At 46.6% G+C, this 18,393-nt stretch overlaps 1 protein-coding gene across 5 annotated transcripts in view; it reads left to right on the top strand.

The window, feature by feature from the left end:
* Positions 1-18,393, top strand: part of ST3GAL5 (ST3 beta-galactoside alpha-2,3-sialyltransferase 5) — a 51,329-nt gene that overhangs the window by 5,693 nt on the left and 27,243 nt on the right. For 2 of the 5 annotated variants that reach the window (XM_082357677.1, XM_082357678.1), the window contains exon 2: positions 17,068-17,191. The exons of 1 other annotated variant lie outside the window; for it this stretch is intronic. In XM_082357677.1, the coding sequence (XP_082213803.1) occupies positions 17,068-17,191 (124 nt within the window). Of the gene's footprint in view, positions 1-12,428; positions 12,706-17,067; positions 17,192-17,492; positions 17,948-18,393 lie in introns of those variants that run through there. 2 more of the 5 variants (XM_082357679.1, XM_082357680.1) reach the window with 2 other exon arrangements.

Below are 18,393 nucleotides of genomic sequence, written 5' to 3' on the forward strand. Positions count from 1 at the left end.
TGTTCCCTGGTCCAGGTTCCTGCGTTTCCAGGCACAGCATTGTCACTCTGCTGGGTCTCCGTGACAGCCTCCTCACTGGTCCTGCCTCACAAAAGGACTTCCCCATCTCCAGTCCTGCCTCAAGAGAGGTCTCTCCAAACTCCAGTTCCAGTTCAAATCCACACCCCAACCCCCAGTTGCTTCTTTTATCTTAGGATAAAATTCCAACACACCATGGCATGACCGGCTTCCTTTCCCAGCCTCTGGGTACGTTGTTCCCTCTGGGGCTAGACCTTCAGAAACTTCCCTCAGTGCCTACTGTCCTTGCTCAGGCGGCACCTGTCTCCCCACCCCCAGCAAGTCCTACCCATTCTTTCCTGGGGTGGGGGTGAGCCTTTTCTAAGCCCCCTCCCAAACATACACATACACACGTCCTCCAAATGTAAAATACCTCCTAACCCTGCCCTCATGTCCAATGCAGAGTGAGTTAAAAAGAAAAATGAGGAAAATAATTACATTGGTGTTAGATCTACTTGTCTGATTTTAAAAATGAGATGAGAGCTTTTAGAAGAAGAAGCTGTGTCTGTGTTGCTTCTTGCTCTACCCCCAGGCACATACTCCCTGCCTGGTTAAAAACGGGGTTACGTGAATGACAGTACGCCTGTTGGGAGCCTGCCCAAGTGCTGGTTTCCCAAATTTTGGGGAGCAGAGAGTAAAAGGGACATGTGATTGGGGCATAAAAGGCAACTGTATGTTTTAGCCGTGCCTGTTACAGACCTAAATACATGTTGTCAGTTTTAGGAACTCAGACATGCTTAACTTATTCTGGGCTTAAAGCGACCCACACAGAACTTTCCTTTGCCTCCTACGGTTGCTCCCTCTCCTTCAAGTCCCTCAACTGCCGGGGCCTGTCAGCCTCCAGGTTGTTCCCACTCGCTGTCCTTCCAGTTCCTTTTCTGGGGTCATTACCACTCTCTGCTAATGGATTTGGGGTTTTACATGACTAGTATGGTTCTTCTGTTCCTGTAGGACAAATAGTGTTATTGAATTCAGCCAGCCCTCCATATCAACCAACTGCGGATCAAAGATATTCAAAACGGAAACTTTCTTGAAAGTTCCGAAAAACAAAACTTGAGTTTGCCGCATGCTGGCAACTACATACATAGCATTTACATTGTGTTATTATAAGTAATCTAGAGATGATTTAAAGTATACGGGGGCTTCCCTGGTGGCGCAGTGGTTGAGAATCTGCCTGCCAATGCAGGGGACACGGGGTCGAGCCCTGGTCTGGGAAGATCCCACATGCCGCAGAGCAACTGGGCCCGTGAGCCACAAGTACTGAGCCTGCGCGTCTGGAGCCTGTGCTCCGCAACAAGAGAGGCCGAGATAGTGAGAGGCCCGCGCACCGCGATGAAGAGTGGCCCCCGCTTGCCGCAACTAGAGAAAGCCCTCGCACAGAAATGAAGACCCAACACAGCCATAAGTAAATAAATAAATAATTTAAAAAAACCAAAAAACTGCAAAGTTAAAAAAAAAAAAGTATACAGGGGAATGTGCATAGGTTCTATGCAAATACTGCACCGTTTAATATAAGGGACTTGAGCATCCATGGATATGGTATCCAAGGGGGGGTCCTGGAACCAATTCCCTGCAGATACTGAGGGGCCACTGTACCAGATCAGTGCGTAAACTGCCTGTCAAATCCTCCACCTTCCCAATGGGGAACATTGACCAGCCAGCTGCTCCCTGAGGAATATTGCTAAGGTCCTGTTTGGTGATGTCTCTTCATAATCCCAAACCTTAAGAACCCATACCCTTCCCCTTTCTTTTTGGGGTGGGATCTTGGTTATTTTAGAATTTGCACACTCACTTTTCCATCATCTCATACCTGGTGTTTCCCTTTATACTCCTGTTTGGGGGAAGGTCCCCATGTTGGAGCTTGTTTACATTGGGTCCCAGAGTTGCTTTTGTTAACTGTTCATTCTACTGACTTTCACTTTCTCCTATTAAGTATTATTTATTCAGCCTGACTACTTGTATTTCCTTTAGATTAAGAGGGAAATCTCCCATTAAAAAGGTAGCTTCTAGATTTTGCTTTATTTATGGCACTCATGAGGTTGCCACAGACGTGCTCTGCTGTAGCATATTCTGCATGTCTAATTTGCTGTCACGTGGAGGCCCACCGCCAGAGAGCTGTTACGTAAGGTGTTTTGTTAGAGCTTGGAGGGGCCCAAGGAGGACAGGCAGTTCTCTGGGCCATTTCCTCAGTTTATCCCAGTGTCCTGTCTTATTCCCTCTGGCCTCCTCCTCTTTGATGGGTGCCCACACCTCGGCCGTGAAATCATCTCAGTGGATGGTGGAATGGTGGCAGCTGGTGTAGCCTTCTTGCATACTTTGCTTTTTTTTTTCTTTTTTTTCTCCCATTAGCAGCCTGAATTCGTTATGCAGGCCAGATCTCGGCTGGCTGGGTGCGACAAGAACAGCCCCTGCCAGCTCAGTCACCAAGTTCCGTGGTCTCTTCTTCCTCCACAGCTCTTGTCGGCCCCCATCTCGCCGTCCCTGCTCTGGCTCAGCTGCCCCATCACCCCTGGCTGCGGTGGTCACAGCAGCCCCTTGACCACTCTGTCCCGTGGCCTCCTACATCCCAGTGTGAGCTCTCCGCCCCCCTGCTTAAGAACCACTTAAGGCCGCCTCCTCCTCTGGGGCCAGTTGGAAGGGCCTGGTTCCTTCTTTGTCACATCTTCTGCCACTTCCCCCCAGGTCCCCTGTGACCTGGCCTGAGCAGCCCTCTCTGGGCATCTTGACATGCCCTTCCTTCCATCCGGAATGCTTGCTCTCTCTTCTTTCTGTCTCTGAGGTCTTGCCTATCCCTCAAGGATCCATTTACACATCATCTCCTCAGGGAGGCCTCCTTGATTTTGTCTGATGGAGCTAGTGGTCCCTTGCCCAGGGCGCTCCAGGTTCCTCTGTTATTTGGCATTTTGAGTATTTAACTATTTTTTGCTTTCCCTGGCTGGGTTTTTCCTTTCAAGAGAAAGGCTGTGTCTTAGTTTTCTTTATATTCCCAGTGTTTGGTGTATGCTTATTAAATGTCTGTTTAAAGGATTATTAGGTGAACAAAACAAATTATACAACAGTACAGACCAGCCCTCCCCAGCTGGGGCTCTACAAGAGAATTAAGCCCTAATGCGCTAAGGTCACTATTGTATACTATGAATTAACTTCTCTCCTGTGCTTCTGGAGTGATTCTAGTTATGTACCGTCCTTGGGAGAATTAAGAAAATAGACACTCAGGGACTTCCCTGGCGGTCTAGTGGTTAAGACTTCACCTTCCAGGGCAATGGGTGCCGGTTTGATCCCTGGTCAGGGAGCTAAGATCCCACATGCCTCGCAGCTGAAAAACCAAAACATAAAACAGAAGTAATATTGTAACAAATTCAATGAAGACTTTAAAAATGGTCCATGTCAAAAAAAAAAAAAATCTTAAAAGAAAATAGACACTCAGATCCTTTTCTGTAGGGCTTAATCTCCAGTGGACCCAGCCCGAAGAAGGCTAGTGTAGGTAATATGATCCCAAACCTGATAAAATATACATATGCAAAGAGGAAAGGCAGATGGAATATAGACCAGAATGTTAGCAGTGGATATCACTGCACTGTAGTGTAACAACCGGTGTGTGATTTCAAAATGTTCTTTCTGAAGTTTCTAACTTTGTGATAACAGAGTTGTTGTTTTTTTTTTAATGTTTCTTGAATAATCCAAATAGGAGTTCCTAAACCTGACTGTGCTTTAATGTAAGGCAATGGAGAGTTGGAGTTTTGTTTTTAAGTATAGCTCCCTGTGCCATGCCATAGCGGACCAGAAATCACCGAGCTGACCCCTCAGCATTGCCCCTGGAGAACCAGGCCTCCACGTGAGGATGGCTAGGTGTCAGCCCTCTGAACCTGGGTGTTGCCACTGAGCACTTGTAAATGAACGGCTGTGTCCAGCAGGCATGACTCAACGTAAGAGAAAATAGCATAGTCATGGGCACTCATGGAATACTCTCAAAAGCAAATCTAGAGGTGTTTTTTTCTTAATAGCGAAGAGTGAACATACCTTGTGGTTATTTGAATTAAGTCTGATAGAGGAGTCTCAATGCTAATTCTTGCTCATCAGCTACTGCTTCAACCAGCCCTGGATGTTTTGCCTGAAGTTTGACCTTGCTTGACCTCACACAGAACTTTATCCTTATCCTGGGTGCTGAAACCAGTAGATTGGATGAGGAACAGGGTAATTACTTAGCCTCTAAGTATCTCCCATCAAGTTACTTATTAATTAACAAAGGAAAAAGGGTAACTTGACAGTAGTTAAACTTGCCTTACACAACTTTGACCAATTGATTTAACATCACGAGTAATGGGACAAAGCAACATCAGGTGCCTCCTGAGAAAATGCACCGAGACAGACCAGCACCACTTCTGTGATATTCCTGCCCAAAATGCGTAACTTGAATCATGAAGAAACGGACAAATCTCCACTGAGGGACATTCTACAAAACAATTAGCCTGTACTTTTCAAAAAATGCCAAGGTCATGAAAGATAAAGGAACTGTTTCAGATTAGGGGAGGCTAAAAAGATATGACAGCTGAATGCCACATGTGATCCTGTTTTTGCTCCAAGGCCATTATTGAGACTGCTAAAGAAATTTGTCTGAGGTCTTTAAATTAGAGAACAGTATGAAAGCCACAGTAATTTCCTGATTTTTATCATAATGCTGCAGTTGTGTCTGGGAATGTCCTTGTTTTTAGGAAATACTAAAATATTTAGGGATGAATGTCATTGTGTCCTCGACTTACTTTCAAGTGGTTAAAAAAGTAGTATGCGCGTCATATAATAGAATCACCAAGCAAATGTGGTAGAATGGTAATAAGTGGGTAGTCTGGGTGAGGGGAATTCTTTGTAGTTTTCTTGTAATCTCTCTGTAAGTTTGAGATTATGTCCAGAAATAAAGTTTAAAAGCCCAGAAGCCTCCAGGTCATGGTGCTGCGGCCAGTGTAGCGTCAGAGGCCAGCGCTCTCAGTGGCTGCGCTTTGCAGGGTTGCTACTAAATCATTTCCAGCAACACCGAGCTCTCTTCAGAATTAGTTTTGTGGAAAACAGGATAGAGACCACTCAGTGTGGTTTCACCTGACAGGAAGTTTCTTTCTCCAACTTCCTGTTGATGTCGCCACCACTGTTGTCCCAGAAGGCATCACTCCTGCTGGTCATCCCCGGGTATCTGGTCAACCAGCTCCAATGCACACATTTGCCTGGTTGAGACTAGACCTCCAGCTGTCCTACGAAAGAGGCTTCCCAGGCAGAGTGTAACATCATTATCACCCAGCCTGCTTCTTACATGTTAGCAGACATCCTCAGAGAGGTGACTTGGCCACCATGAAACAGGCAACAGCCAAACAGTTACTTATGTTCTCCCTCTTTTCTTGAAAAACAAAACAAAACAGATCCAGTCGCTCTTTTATTTTAATTGGATTTTTCCTCAGCTTTATTGAGATATAATAGACAAATAACATTGTATGAATTTAAGTTGTACAGCATGTTGACTTGATACACTTGTATGTTGCAAAATGATTACCACCATAGCCTTGGCTAAAACATCCATTACTGCACATAATTATCTTTTTTTTTTTTTTTTTTGCGATGAGAACATTTAAGATCTATTCTCTTAGCAACTTTCAAGTATGCAATACAGTATTATTAACTATAATCACCATGCTGTGCATTAGATCCCCAGAACTTACTCTTATAACTGGGGACTGACACCTCCCCATTTCTCCCACCCCCCCGGCCCCTGGTAACTACCACTCTACTCTTTGTTTCTATGAGTTAGGCTTTTATAGATTCCACATATAAGTGATGTTGCAGTTGCTCTTTTATTTCCTTGGTGGTAGGTGGGACAATCATTTATCTCCCTTCCTCACCCTTCCTCACCATACACACACAGTGATTCTTGTTTGAAAAAGGATTCCTGTCCCTGTTCTCTGTATGCCGGGTGTGCCCTGGACACTGTACAAACAACCAATGATTGTGATATCTGGACGCATGGAAGGATCTGGTCTTCACGTCTGCCTCCTGTTAGGATCTTGCTGAGTTTGGGTTAGCTTTTCTGTGGGCATCTGGGTGCAGGCTGCTGACCAGTGCATTCATTTATTCATTGGTTCATTCGTTCAAGTATTTAAGTGCCTTTTACATGCTAGGCACTGTTTTCGGTTCTGAGGTTACAGCAGTGAACAACATTGACAGTCTAGGAATCTTACGTTTTAGTGGGGAGAGCAGACAGTAGGCAAATATGTACGAGTCGCAATGAGCGTATGAGGTAAAGTAAAGCAGGAAAGTGAATCACAGGGCTTAGGGTGAGAATGCAGTGCTACAGAGGGTGATCAAGGAGGCGACTTTTGAATAGAAACCAGGATAAAGACGGTGCGAGAGGGAGCCTTCTGGAAGAGGGGCAGAGGGAACCACCAGTGAAGACCCCGAAGTGGAAGTGGGGATGGCCTCCCCACCACTTGAGGAACAGCAGGAGGCCTGCTAGGCTGAAGCAGAGAGAAGAGGAGAGTGAGGAGAGTGCGGGGAGTGGGAGAGAGCTCCAGATTTGACAGTGCAACAGTCGATGTCAATATCTTTTGTCACTTCAGTAAAACCTTGGAGAAATACCATCTGCAGTTGCCGGGCATGTTCTCATTTTGGAAAATGTTTACATACTGTGAGGGCTCAGTTAGTTGCCTTTAACAATTTTAAACATATAAAAAGCAGGCGATTGAATGATAGTCATCATGTATTCTCCGCATTGGAGCTATACCAGTTGATTAGAAGTAGATTAAAAAGCATCCCTCAGAATCATCTTGCAGTTGCTTGCATCTTGGTAGGTGGTCAAAATTGTAGAGTGTAGACTACACATTCGCAGAGCAACACTTTTATGTGCTTTCTCGGAAGACAGGTCCTCATAATTTTGTGCAGTTTGCAGGAGGATCTGAAAATCTTTAGGCTAAAATCTGTTGTAAATCACAGCTGTGAGAAGCTTGCTGGAGAGCAAGGTTTCCTAAAGGGCCATACCCACATAACTTGGGGGAACTTGCTTAAAATGCACATTTGCTGTCCTCACCTGGTCCTGCCAGGTGGGAAATTCTGGGGATGAGGTCTGGGAACCTGCATACGTTACAGCAGCAAGTGGTTCTTGTGCATGGTCAGGTTGGAGAACTGCAGGCCGAGACACATGGAGGCATTGATCAATTAAATTGAACAAATATTAGAAGCTTTGGGGAGATGATTGAGCGTGATCTCAGCCATCAGTGCTCTCACCAGCACTTTTGTTGTGGTTTTGACATCATGGGTGAAATCTCACATTCCTAAAATAGAAATGAGACACTGCCTACCCAGCAGAAATAGGAAGGTCCCATATAGCAGAGGTTTGCACCCTTTGCTGGTGGGCGTGGACTGAGATGGTTAAGGTGATCTGCTTGAGTTGCATGGATCCAGGAGTGAAAGCTGTCCTTCCTCCCCCGTGCACACCTGTGAACCCGCCGCAGCAGGCTGGTGTGTGAATTGCAGGGCTGTGCCTGCCAGTTGGTTCCTGTTCCATTGTACACATGAGAACACGACCACGTATCTTGCTGAATCGGGATTTCGTGAGCTTATGCAACCCAAACCAAATCTAGAAAAAGATTGGATACTGAAGGTCAAGTAACATCAATTTTTAGCCCACAGTCTTTGATTTTCAGTTTTTGCATTGTTTAATTACCTGCAATACTTTAAAAAATATAGCAGTATTGAGATTTTAATATATATAGTGACTTTATCCCAATGGGTAAAGTCGGGGGCGATTTTGCCCTCCAGGGGATGTTTGGCAAGGTCAGAAGACATTTTTGGTTGTCACAACTGGGAGAGAGGGCGAGGACCAGAGATGCTCGCAGCATCTAGTGGGCAGAGGCCAGGGATGCTGTGAAACATCCCACAATGCACAAGACAGCCTCTTTGCCTCCTACAACGAAGAATTACCCAGCCCCAAATGTCAGTAGTGCCGAGGCAGAGAAACCCTGCAAGAGATCAACTCCATGCCTCTTCTCTGTGTTATATGTTAGGATTCTAAGTGAGTGTTCCTGTTTAAAACACAAAAAGAGTTCCACGGCTGAAACTGGTTTGAAATTAGCCACCTAGATTATATGAGGATGCCGGTCAGCTTGGGTGGACCCGGAGCACAGGTCACCAAGACTCTGTGAGCCCCAGGTAAGGCCGTGGCTGCTGTGCTCTTGAACTTTTCCAACTAGACCATCTTCCCCCCGCCACTTCTCCTTCCTGTTGGCTGGGGGCAGAAGAAAGTTTAGTTTAGAACTTCACTCTGACCCAGGGCTTCCCAGCTTCTGGGCCCTAGCCCCCTGGCTTTTGTGATGGTACCTGTGGGTGGGCTTTGGGGAGGCCACACCGTGTCTGTGTCTGTGTCTGTGCTGGATGTCAGGCACCACACCTGTGAACAGCCTCCTTTCCTGCAGGCCTCCCCGTGCTGTTGGAGTTACGTTCCTGTTGTCATTTCCCTGGACCTCGGGTTTCTAGAAAGCGGGGACTTAATCCATTTCATCTTGGCATTCCCACAGAGCATGTTGGAGGAACTGATGAAATTAGAAGTCACCCTTTTTTCTGTGTACAGTGGGGACACACATATTACTTTTTTAGGTTAAAGCGATCCAAAATGCGTTTTGTTTAGGAACTATTGTGCTCCTTTCTTAAATAGTTGAATTTCCGGAGTGTTATGGAACCCAGGCTTGGAACTGTCACAGCAGAGTCACAGATTTTACTTAAGGTTTCCTTTTCTGATTTCCAGCAGTAACTTCTGTGCTGCTTCTTCACCTCTCCAACCCCTAGAAGGCTCTGCCTTTTGTTCTTCCCCTTGGAGATCTAATCTCTTTAGAACAGCCTTAATTGTTCCTTTACCTAAATAGCCCCAGGCCCTTATCTCGGCTGTGGCTGGCCCTGCTGCTGATTTAGAGATTCCCTCTCTCCTCCTTCCTTAATGGCAGAATCCTAATTTTGTGTGGAAGCAGCCTGCCCAGTTTGTGAAAAGTTCCTGGCCAACTTTGCGGCTGGGAGTAGCCACGTGATGCAGTTCTGGCTAAAAAGATAGAATTGGAAGCCCGTCAGGGATTTCCGGGGAAGTTTTTCCTCTCCTGATGGAGGTGCCTCCCCTTCCTCTCTGGCTCATCCCTCTTCTCCTTCCTGCTTGGAGTTTGGAGCAGAGGCTGGTGGGAGCCAGGGGCACGGACAGCTTTGCAGAGCCTCTGCGCCTGTTCTGTAAGAAAAACACACGCCCGGGGAATTCCCTGGCGGTCTAGTGGTTAGGACTTCAAGCATCCACTGCAAGGGGTACGGGTTTGATCCCTGGTTGGGGTACTAAGATCCCGCATGCCTCGTGGCATGGCCAAAAAAAGAAGAAAAAAAAAAAAAGACACCCCCAGTTGGCTGAAAGCCTTGGCTGGCGCCCAGGTTTCTGTTACGTGCGACCAAGTGCACCCCTGACTGATACTCCAGCTCAGATCCCTCCCCGGGGCTCCAAGCTGGCATTTATCAGCCTGATGGCCCACTGGCATTGGGGACTCCGCAAGGGCACACGTCCTCCTTGTGACCTCCCTGACACGAGTTCTCCTCCTGCCTGCCTGCTTGCCACACCTGACCTGCCTCAAGCCCTGTCTTTTCTGCAGCTGGAAGCCCCTCCTGCCCACCTGGCCACAGCATGGGGACTGGGGCACAGGGTCTGCTGCTGAGACCAGCCCCGTCTCTGGCTCTACCCCTCCACCACGTCCCTGCTGCCTCCCCGGCGACTCTCCTCCACATCTCATGACCCCCCTGAATAAAATCTTCAGGGGCTTCTCGTGATCGTCCGTGACCTTCTGCCATCATCCGTATGTTGACCCTGCTGACCTAATGACCTGTCTTAGGTCAGGTTCCCTAGAAGCAGAGCCAACAGGAATTGTGGTCTCAGCTGCTCCCCCAGGGAGCTCTGGAGCTTGAATTGCTCTCCAGGGTAATCCCAGGCCTTTTGTCCCCCTGTCAATCAATCGTCGGCTGGGGACAGAGGGCAGATCCTCAGAGAAGGGGGCAGCGGTGTGCTGTCAGCAGTCAACACTCACAGCCGAGATGTGGCACCAGCCCTGGGGTGTCCAAGGAGACCACAGTATTGCCCTTAACTCCTGCCTGCGCCCACACCCCAGGCCATACTTTCACAGCTGTACCTGGTCGCTCGCTCTCCAAACTCCCCAGGCCTCTGCTTTGCTCGTTCCGTTCCTTCTGCCCACAGGGTGGGTCTCCCCTCCTCACCCAGCCCCCTCTGCTCCTGCTGTAGCTGGGTGTGTTGTCCTTGGCACTGGGAGGTGTTTAATCTCTGCGCGTGCCAAAGCCGTCTCCCCCTGAGGCAGGCTTTCTGTCTTGTCTCCTGTCCTCCTTTATCAAGTACAGTTCTTCATCTAAAACATAAAATCCAAGCATGATTTGAGTGACTGTCTTCTCCACTTTCCCGTGGATGGCGTGTGACTTGTACCAGTCGAGGTTCACAGGAGAGGAGTGAATCACTCTCGGACCTGCCGAGAAAGGCTGGCTGGAGGGATGGGCGTTCCGAGGAGTCCAGGTCGCATTTCCAGCTGCATCCTGGGCATCTTTGTCTAGTTATTTATCATCTCAAGTTTAGCACATCATCATCACTAAACTACAAAAATTGACTTCCAATCCTATTTCTTTCCGTAACCGGGACCCAGATTGATCTTTGCCTGCTGCTTTTGGGCGCTAGTCTTCATCATTTCTTGATCGATCTCTGTTCTTGTCCCATCCTCTTCCTCACCAGGTGCGGCCCCCTTTCCACCCGAGCGTCCAGTGTCCTGCCCCGCTGTCCCCAGACAGCCTAGGGTGAGGCTTCCTTCTCTCTTGCTGTGAAGTCCTTCTCAAGACACCTTCCACCTTGAAGGGCATGCTCTTTCGGCTGCCGTGTTAATATCTAAGCTGTACCTTCTCATCTTCCCAGATTGTCCACTCCAGCTGCGTCGGTTTATTTACTGCTTTGTCAGTTTCAGGTTTTTGTTTCTAATAATCTGTGCTTTGGCGTGCCTTTAGTATTAAGAAAATTAAAAACCAAAAAAACCTTCACATACAGGCATACCCACCTAATTCCAATACCTACCCTTCCTAAGTACCCCCAGGCGGAAGGGCGTGGACTTGGACATGGATAGATGTTGGTTGGAAATTTCAGCTCCCTACTTGTCTGTGTGTGACCTTCGGCAGGTTAAATGCAGATGGCAATTCAAAAAAGTAGGTGTTTGGTTTTTTTAATATTGATTGATTGATTGATTGATTGATTGATGTGGCTGCATCGGGTCTTAGTTGCGGCACGTGGGATCTTTGTTGTGGCATGCGGGCTTCTCTGTAGTTGTGGTGCGAGGGCTCCAGAGCGGGTGGGCTCAGTAGTTGCGGCGCGCAGGCTTAGTTGCCCTGTGCCATGTGGGATCTTAGTTCCCTGACCAGGGATCGAACCTGCATCCCCTGCATTGGAAGGTGGATTCTTAACCACTGGACCACCAGGGAAGTCCCCGAAGAAGGTGTTTTTCGGATTTAATGATATCGTGTGTAGGCTTATTCCTCCCAATAAATATTAATGTCCTACCCTCTCTTGCACCAGTAATTGGCTGTACAGTTAATCTGACAGTTTGTCATGTACTGCTTTGCAGCGTCTGTTGTATTCTTATCTTGGATGGTTAATTCTTAATTTGAAAATGTTAGTACCAGTTCTACAAGTGGACTGAAGGCCTGGACCTTACCTTAGTATTTCTTCATTAGGGTCTTAATAAGAATGATTTCTTCATCAGGTATACAAGCATTTGAGAAGCACCTGTTACAGTTTTACATGTGAGTAGAAATATATACTTTTGAAAGCCAGGCCTTTTCTGCATAGAAAGGGTTAGTGGAGGCTCTTACTCTGGCAGTCTGAATGAAAGGAGGGACACATTTATGAGCCTTGGGACCCTAGCACTTAGAAGGAGGTGGTAGGGGACGAGCTGCCTGTGAAGGAAATGGAGAAGCAGAACCAGGAGGGTGCCACGGGACAGATGGTGATGGCTTGCCAACACATGTCCTTGGAGGAATGCCTGAAACCAGCATCACCTCTGAAATCTCATGAGAAACTTGAGCATTTATTCAGTAAATATGTATTAGTTGCCTATTGTGTGCCCCTTACCAACCTAGGCACTGGGAACTCAGTAGTGAGCAAAACAAAGACCCCTGCTTTCATGGAATCTACATTCTGGTGGGGAAGACAAGAGACAAATGTATACTAAAAGGACAAAAATTATGTGTAACACGTCTCATGATGATAAATGTTTTAATTGAACTTTAAATTGCAACCCGTCCTCCACCAAACAGCACATTAAAGACAAAAGAAATGAATGGACACAGTGCAGATGGTGCAGAGGTGAGCATGACTAGAAACACGTAAACCCCGGGTTCTCCGAGGGAGCATCTTAAGGCCACCCAGCCATACGTCAGCTGCACGTGTGTGAAGATGACTCTGCTTGGCCCTCCTTTTGTCATGCTGAATCCAAATGGTCCCTTCTAAATTGGAAGAAGACATTCCAACCCAAGTAGGAGGATTCAGTGACTTCATGGGAAATCAAATTCTCCTACCTTGAGTAGGTACACCCTAGAACGTGATTATAGGTATATATACATACATTTTTACAAACCTGCTTTTTTCTTGCAGTATCTTTCTGTGCCAATAAATGTATGAACTGAATACTTTGAGTGCTTCTCAAACTTTAACGTTCCTATGAATCCTGTGATTCAGCAGATGGAGGGGGCAGTGCTGAGACTTTGCATGTCTAACCTGCTCCCAGCTGATGCTGAGGCTGTGGTCACAGATTCCACTTCGTGTAGCAAAAGCTTTTTAACAACTGCAGAGTATTCTAAGTGGTTTGCACCATAATTTACCAACAAATTTCCCTGTTGCTGGACATGTTAGATGTTTCAGTAGAGTTTACACTTTACTCTTTGCTCTTAGAATTGCTGTTAACATTCAGTTTTAGTTTTAATCTTAAATATCATTGGGAAAGTACACTTGGGTGGGGGGGAAGTTTATCTTGTTTGATAACAGACCATAGGCGAGTCATGCACATTCCATTCAATGTGGGATGTTTCTTAGGGGCCTGCTGTGTGCCAAGCCCTATCCTAGGTGTTAGGGTTACAAAGATGAGCAAAGCCCCGGCCCTGCAGCTCAGTCCTCCAGGTGCTTGCAGAAAGGTAGAGGAGACCCAAAATATACACAGAACGTTTCAGTTCATAACGGTAAACAGAGATGGGGAAGTGCCCAGGGACGGTTATGGTGTTGAAAATGATCTTCACAGAGAAGGAGAAGTGTTTAAGGGTGAAAGGAGACACGTCACCAGGCAGATCGTTGAGGGAGGATTCCCACCAGGATTCCAGATTGAGCGTGCATCTGTACAAAGGCACGGAGGCAGCAATGTGGCACATCCAGGCTTCTAACAGTACTTCTTTGTGGCTAGAGTGTAACAGACAAGTTTGTCACCTGAAGTCATAGCACCTGAGATGAGCTGGGAGCCACTAAGCAGATACATATTTTAGAGAGATGGCTTTGAAGGGACAAAATTGAGACACGGGAGTCTGGGTAAGTGACCTCCACTAAGAGAATGTCCGTGGGCCCAGGAAGTTCAAGAAGGTATGATTGAGAGGCCCTGGGGATTGATTGGGCCTGGGGACGCCAGGGAGAAGTCTGGAGCCGACCTGCAGGTTTTGGCTTGGATGACTGAGTGGATGGTACAGCTACCAAATGATGTGAGAATAGATTCTGCTTTGTGATTTTGTTTGAGGTGAAGATAGCAGGCAGGTCATTAGCTAGACAGGTCTGAGCTGGGTGAGAGGCCTGCATAGGGAGATAGATTTGGGGTCTGATCCCTTGAGGAGGTGAGTAAAAGGCAAGTGGTGAACCTTGTCGTGAATATATGTGAGCGAGGAGGAAATGGTGCTGAGGGTGGGAACCGGGACCCTGGAGTCCTGCACCGTGTGTAAGGGAGTTTACCATTGCAGAGGTTGGGAGGGAAGCGTGGTTCTAAGGCGCGCGGCATGGTGCGCAGACTGAGTGAAGGAGCGGCTGGGCCATCACGGTGGGGAGGAGAGGCCGGTGAAGGAAGCTGGGCGTTTAGAAAGGGGTTGGGGAGAGAGAGTATAAAATGCCTGTCACTTCCCTCTCTGTGTAACCATAGCAACAGCCAGCACTGAGGTAGTGCTTCTTATGTGCAACCACCATTCCCACATGAATCCTGGGAGGTAGGTAATATTGGACCCATTTTCCAGATGAGGAAACTGAGCTACAAGAGTTAGAGTCAGTTGCCCCAGACTTCTCAGGTGGCAGGTGGAGGAGCTGAGCCTAGGGGTCTCTCCTGAGATCCTCTCCAGTGTGATAGGAAAAACAAAACAAAAACACAACTGTCTTTTTCTTTTCTTTTGTTTCTCTCTCTCTCTTTTTTTTTTTTTTTTTTTTTTTTGAGCGTTTGAATAATGCATGAGTGTGTTGTGTGGCAGTAGTGGTGAGAAGAGGAAGGAGTCCAGGACTGTAGACCCTCCTCTCACTTCCAGAGCCTCTTCCTGTTTGGTTCCACTTCCCTAAAAGTAGCAGGAGAGAGTTATCTGATGTCCCAGTCCGTATCCAGCAGGAAACCAGAAACCATAGAGATATGAAAGGCTGCCCCCTCCCTTTGCCTGCCAGTTTTCCACCCAGACGGCACACAATCACAGTTCCTCAGGAAGCCGGGTGGCACAAGAGAGAGTCTGGGAATGCAGTTTGCAGGCATGCAGCCTGAGTGGCAGAGCAGATGAGAAAGAGGGGGCAGAGTAGAGCCCAGAGCCCACAGCGCCGTCCAGCACGCCAGCCGTGGGCAAGGGTGGGATCCCGGTTCCAATACCACCGTCTGCTTTGTTCTCGGGAGGTCCACGCGGGTGTGAAGTGTCGTTCTGGTCATAAAAACACAGGCATCATAGAAACTTCCTTTTTATAGATGCCCTGGTCATAGGCAGCCCCCTAGGACCCACCACTTGGCTGACTGTGCATCTAAGTAACCACGAAGTTGTGGTGATTGAAAACCTTCCAGGGTCTCAGTTGATCTCGCTTCTCCTTTAAGAATTCAGTAGATTCTTCAGCAGAGGTTTACTAGTGAGGCCCTTGGCTCAGTTTTTTGAAACTACTCAAATGGAGTGATGCACGTCTATGAAAATTCTTGTACTCTAGCGTTACACAGTTAAAATTGCAGTTGAGGGAGAGTGTTTACAGTAGCAAGAAATCAAATACTTGGATGTCAATTTGATAAAAGATTTTTTTTTTTCGAAGAAAATGGCACAGCACTAATGGGGGAAATGAAGTGAATAATGAGATATAACTTCCTCCTGGCTTCAAGACTAAGTATAGTAAAGACATTATTTCTTGAATTAATATATAATAAATAATGTATATAATATACATTATTTCTTGAATTAATATGTAAATATCATAATGCAATAGGTGCCTATATTAGCTGGGATTTAATTAACAGTTGCTTCAACAACATGGAGGTTTATTTCTCCATCATGTAGGCGTCCAGAGGCAGGCAGTCTAAGGTGGATTGGCAGCTCTGTCCTTGGGGTGGTCCAGGGGCCCGGGCCCCTTCTCTCTTGTTGCTCCTCCATCCCTTGGGTGACATGCTGTGTGGTCCAAAGTGGCTCATCAAGTGTCAGTATTTCAGCCAGCAGGAAGGGGGATAAAGGAGAAAAGGGCGTATGCCAAGGAAAGCACCCTGGAAGTTCTCCGGGTCACTTTTGCTTGTATCCCATTGACTAGAACTTAGTCACAAGGCTGTACTTAGCTCCAAGGGTGGCTGGGAAATGTAGTCTTTATTCTGGGAGGCCATGTGCCCAGCTAAAAATCCAGAGGAGAGAGGAAGGGGGAAACTGATATGAGGGGAGATGTTTTGATTTCTACTACAATACCCCTTGTAATATTGCTTAAAAATTGAAAATTTGAGAATAAAATTAATTCAAAAGAATAAGTAGGCAAGCATACCAGAGAACATATGTATTTTTTAAAGAAAACCTCTTTTAAAGTTGTCATTAAAAATTTTTTTAATTGCCATGTTTTCTTTTTCTTTTTTTCTTAGTGTAACCCTCTTCCTGTTTTTTAATGTACCACTTTCTTTTTAAACTTTTATTATAGAAAATTTCAAATAGTTTTGAGAATTGTATAGTGAGCCCCATGTACCCATTGCCCAGATTCGACAGCAGTTTAAAGCTCATCTTGTGTCAGCTATTCCCACAAACACTTATCCCCTTCCTGGTTTTTTTGAAGCAGATTTCATTTCTCCTGTTTCATCTGTAAATAGTTCCGTAAGTATCTCTAATAGTTAAAGACTCAACAAAAATTAGACTTTTACTTTTGGGATAGTCGTAGAGTCACAAGCAGTTGTAAGAAATAACACAGATTACTCACTTTCCCCCCAATGGTAGCATCTTGCAAAACCATAGAATAGCACAACTGGGATATTGACAGGGGTACAGTCAAGATACAGAATATTTCCATCACCAAAAGGACCCCTCCTGTTGCCCTTCCATAGCCACCGCACCACCCCCTGTCTAACCCCTGACAGCTAATCTGTTTACATTTCTGTAATTTTGTCATTTCAAGAATATTATATAAATGGAATCCTGCAATGTGTAACCTTTTAGTATTGGCTCAGCATAATTGCCTCGAGATTCATCCAGTTGCGTGTATCAATCGGTCACTCCTTTTTTTGGCTGAGTAGTATTTCATGGTATGGCTATACCCCATCAAAGCTCTTTAGGAAATTCCCTGGTGGTCCACTGGTTAGGACTTGGCGCTTTCACTGCCAAGGGTCCAGGTTCAGTCCCTGGTCGGGGAACTAAGATCCCGCAAGCTGCGCAGAGAGGCCAGGAAAAAAAAAAAAAAAAAGCTCTTTAAAAGCATAATCTGCTGAACTCACTTTCCTCTTTCCCTTCTCCTGCCATCTCCTCTCTTCACAGCAATGCCAAGCGAGTACAACCGCGTGAAGCTGAAAAGCGATTGCTCTCGGCCCTCCCTGCAATGGTACACCCGTGCTCAGAGCAAGATGAGAAGACCCAGCTTGTTGTTAAAAGACATCCTCAAGTAAGCACGAGCCCTCAGGCCGCAAGACACCTCTGATTTGGGTGAACTGGGTAGAACTGGGGGAAAAATTCAGTGAGAGCCCTGAAGATGGCTCTCATCCGCGGTCACACTTGGTCAGGGATCATTTAAAGGCACATCTGAGTCAAGGCTCAGAGCACAGGTGCCGTGGGCTCGTGCATCAGGCTGTGCTTGGTGGCAGCACAGCGCCAGCCAGGAGCCTGCAGTCCCCACAGCTTCCAGTGCACAGCCCTCGCAGCCGCTACCTAGTGCAAGAGGGCTATCCCCTTGGCCTTCGCTATTTCCAGTGAATCTAAAAACACAGTTAATGAAAGTCCCCGACAGGCATTTGAATAACATTGAATATCAAACACTGAAAAGGATGAGAGGTGTACCAGCCAGGTCACCCGTACATCCTAATAAGAGATAGAATTTTTTTTTTTTTTTAATATTTTATTGTATTTATTTATTTAATTTTGGCCACTCGGCAAGGCTTGTGGGATCTCAGTTCCCCGACCGGGGGTTGAACCCAGGCCACTGCAGTGAAAGCGCCAAATCCTAACCACTAGACCACCAGGGAACTCCCGAGATAGAATTGTTAAAGGAGGAACTTGTCAGTTTTACTTGGTACCAGCCAAACTAGGTGGTAAACTATCCTTTCTTTCATGCTGACAGGTAGAAATCCAACCCTGAAATCTAGCCTCCCATCTCATGTTACTAATTCGGGAGGTGTAGAAGAAGAAAGGTGGGAAAGGAAATGTATGTTAATAAACACTCAGATCATTTTCCATCTCCTTTTGTCATCAACCAGTAATTATGGAGGCCCTCATATGCCTGGCACCAGGCTGGGTGCTGGCCACATGGGAGATAGACCTGGGCCCTGTGCTGCTTACAATGTGGCTGAGACGGACTTGCAACCAGGAATTACAGAACAACGGAATCAGTGCTGTAGATTCTGGGCCTGCTTTTAACTTTTTCTTCCTTCCTTTTTGTTTTTCTTTTCTGGCCACGCTGCACGGCTTGCGGGATCATAGTTCCCCGACCAGGGATTGAACCCGTGCTCCCTGCATTTAAAGCTCGGAGTCCTAACCACTGGACCGCCAGGGAATTCCCCCTTTTTTTTCTTTTATAATCAAAATAAGGGAATTATTATTTTTTTTTAATTTATTTTATTTACTTATTTTTGGCTGTGTTGGGTCTTCGTT

The sequence above is a fragment of the Balaenoptera borealis genome (genome assembly GCF_965194805.1).
Source record: "Balaenoptera borealis genome assembly, chromosome: 15".
In the NCBI taxonomy this organism is placed as follows: Eukaryota; Metazoa; Chordata; class Mammalia; order Artiodactyla; family Balaenopteridae; genus Balaenoptera; species Balaenoptera borealis.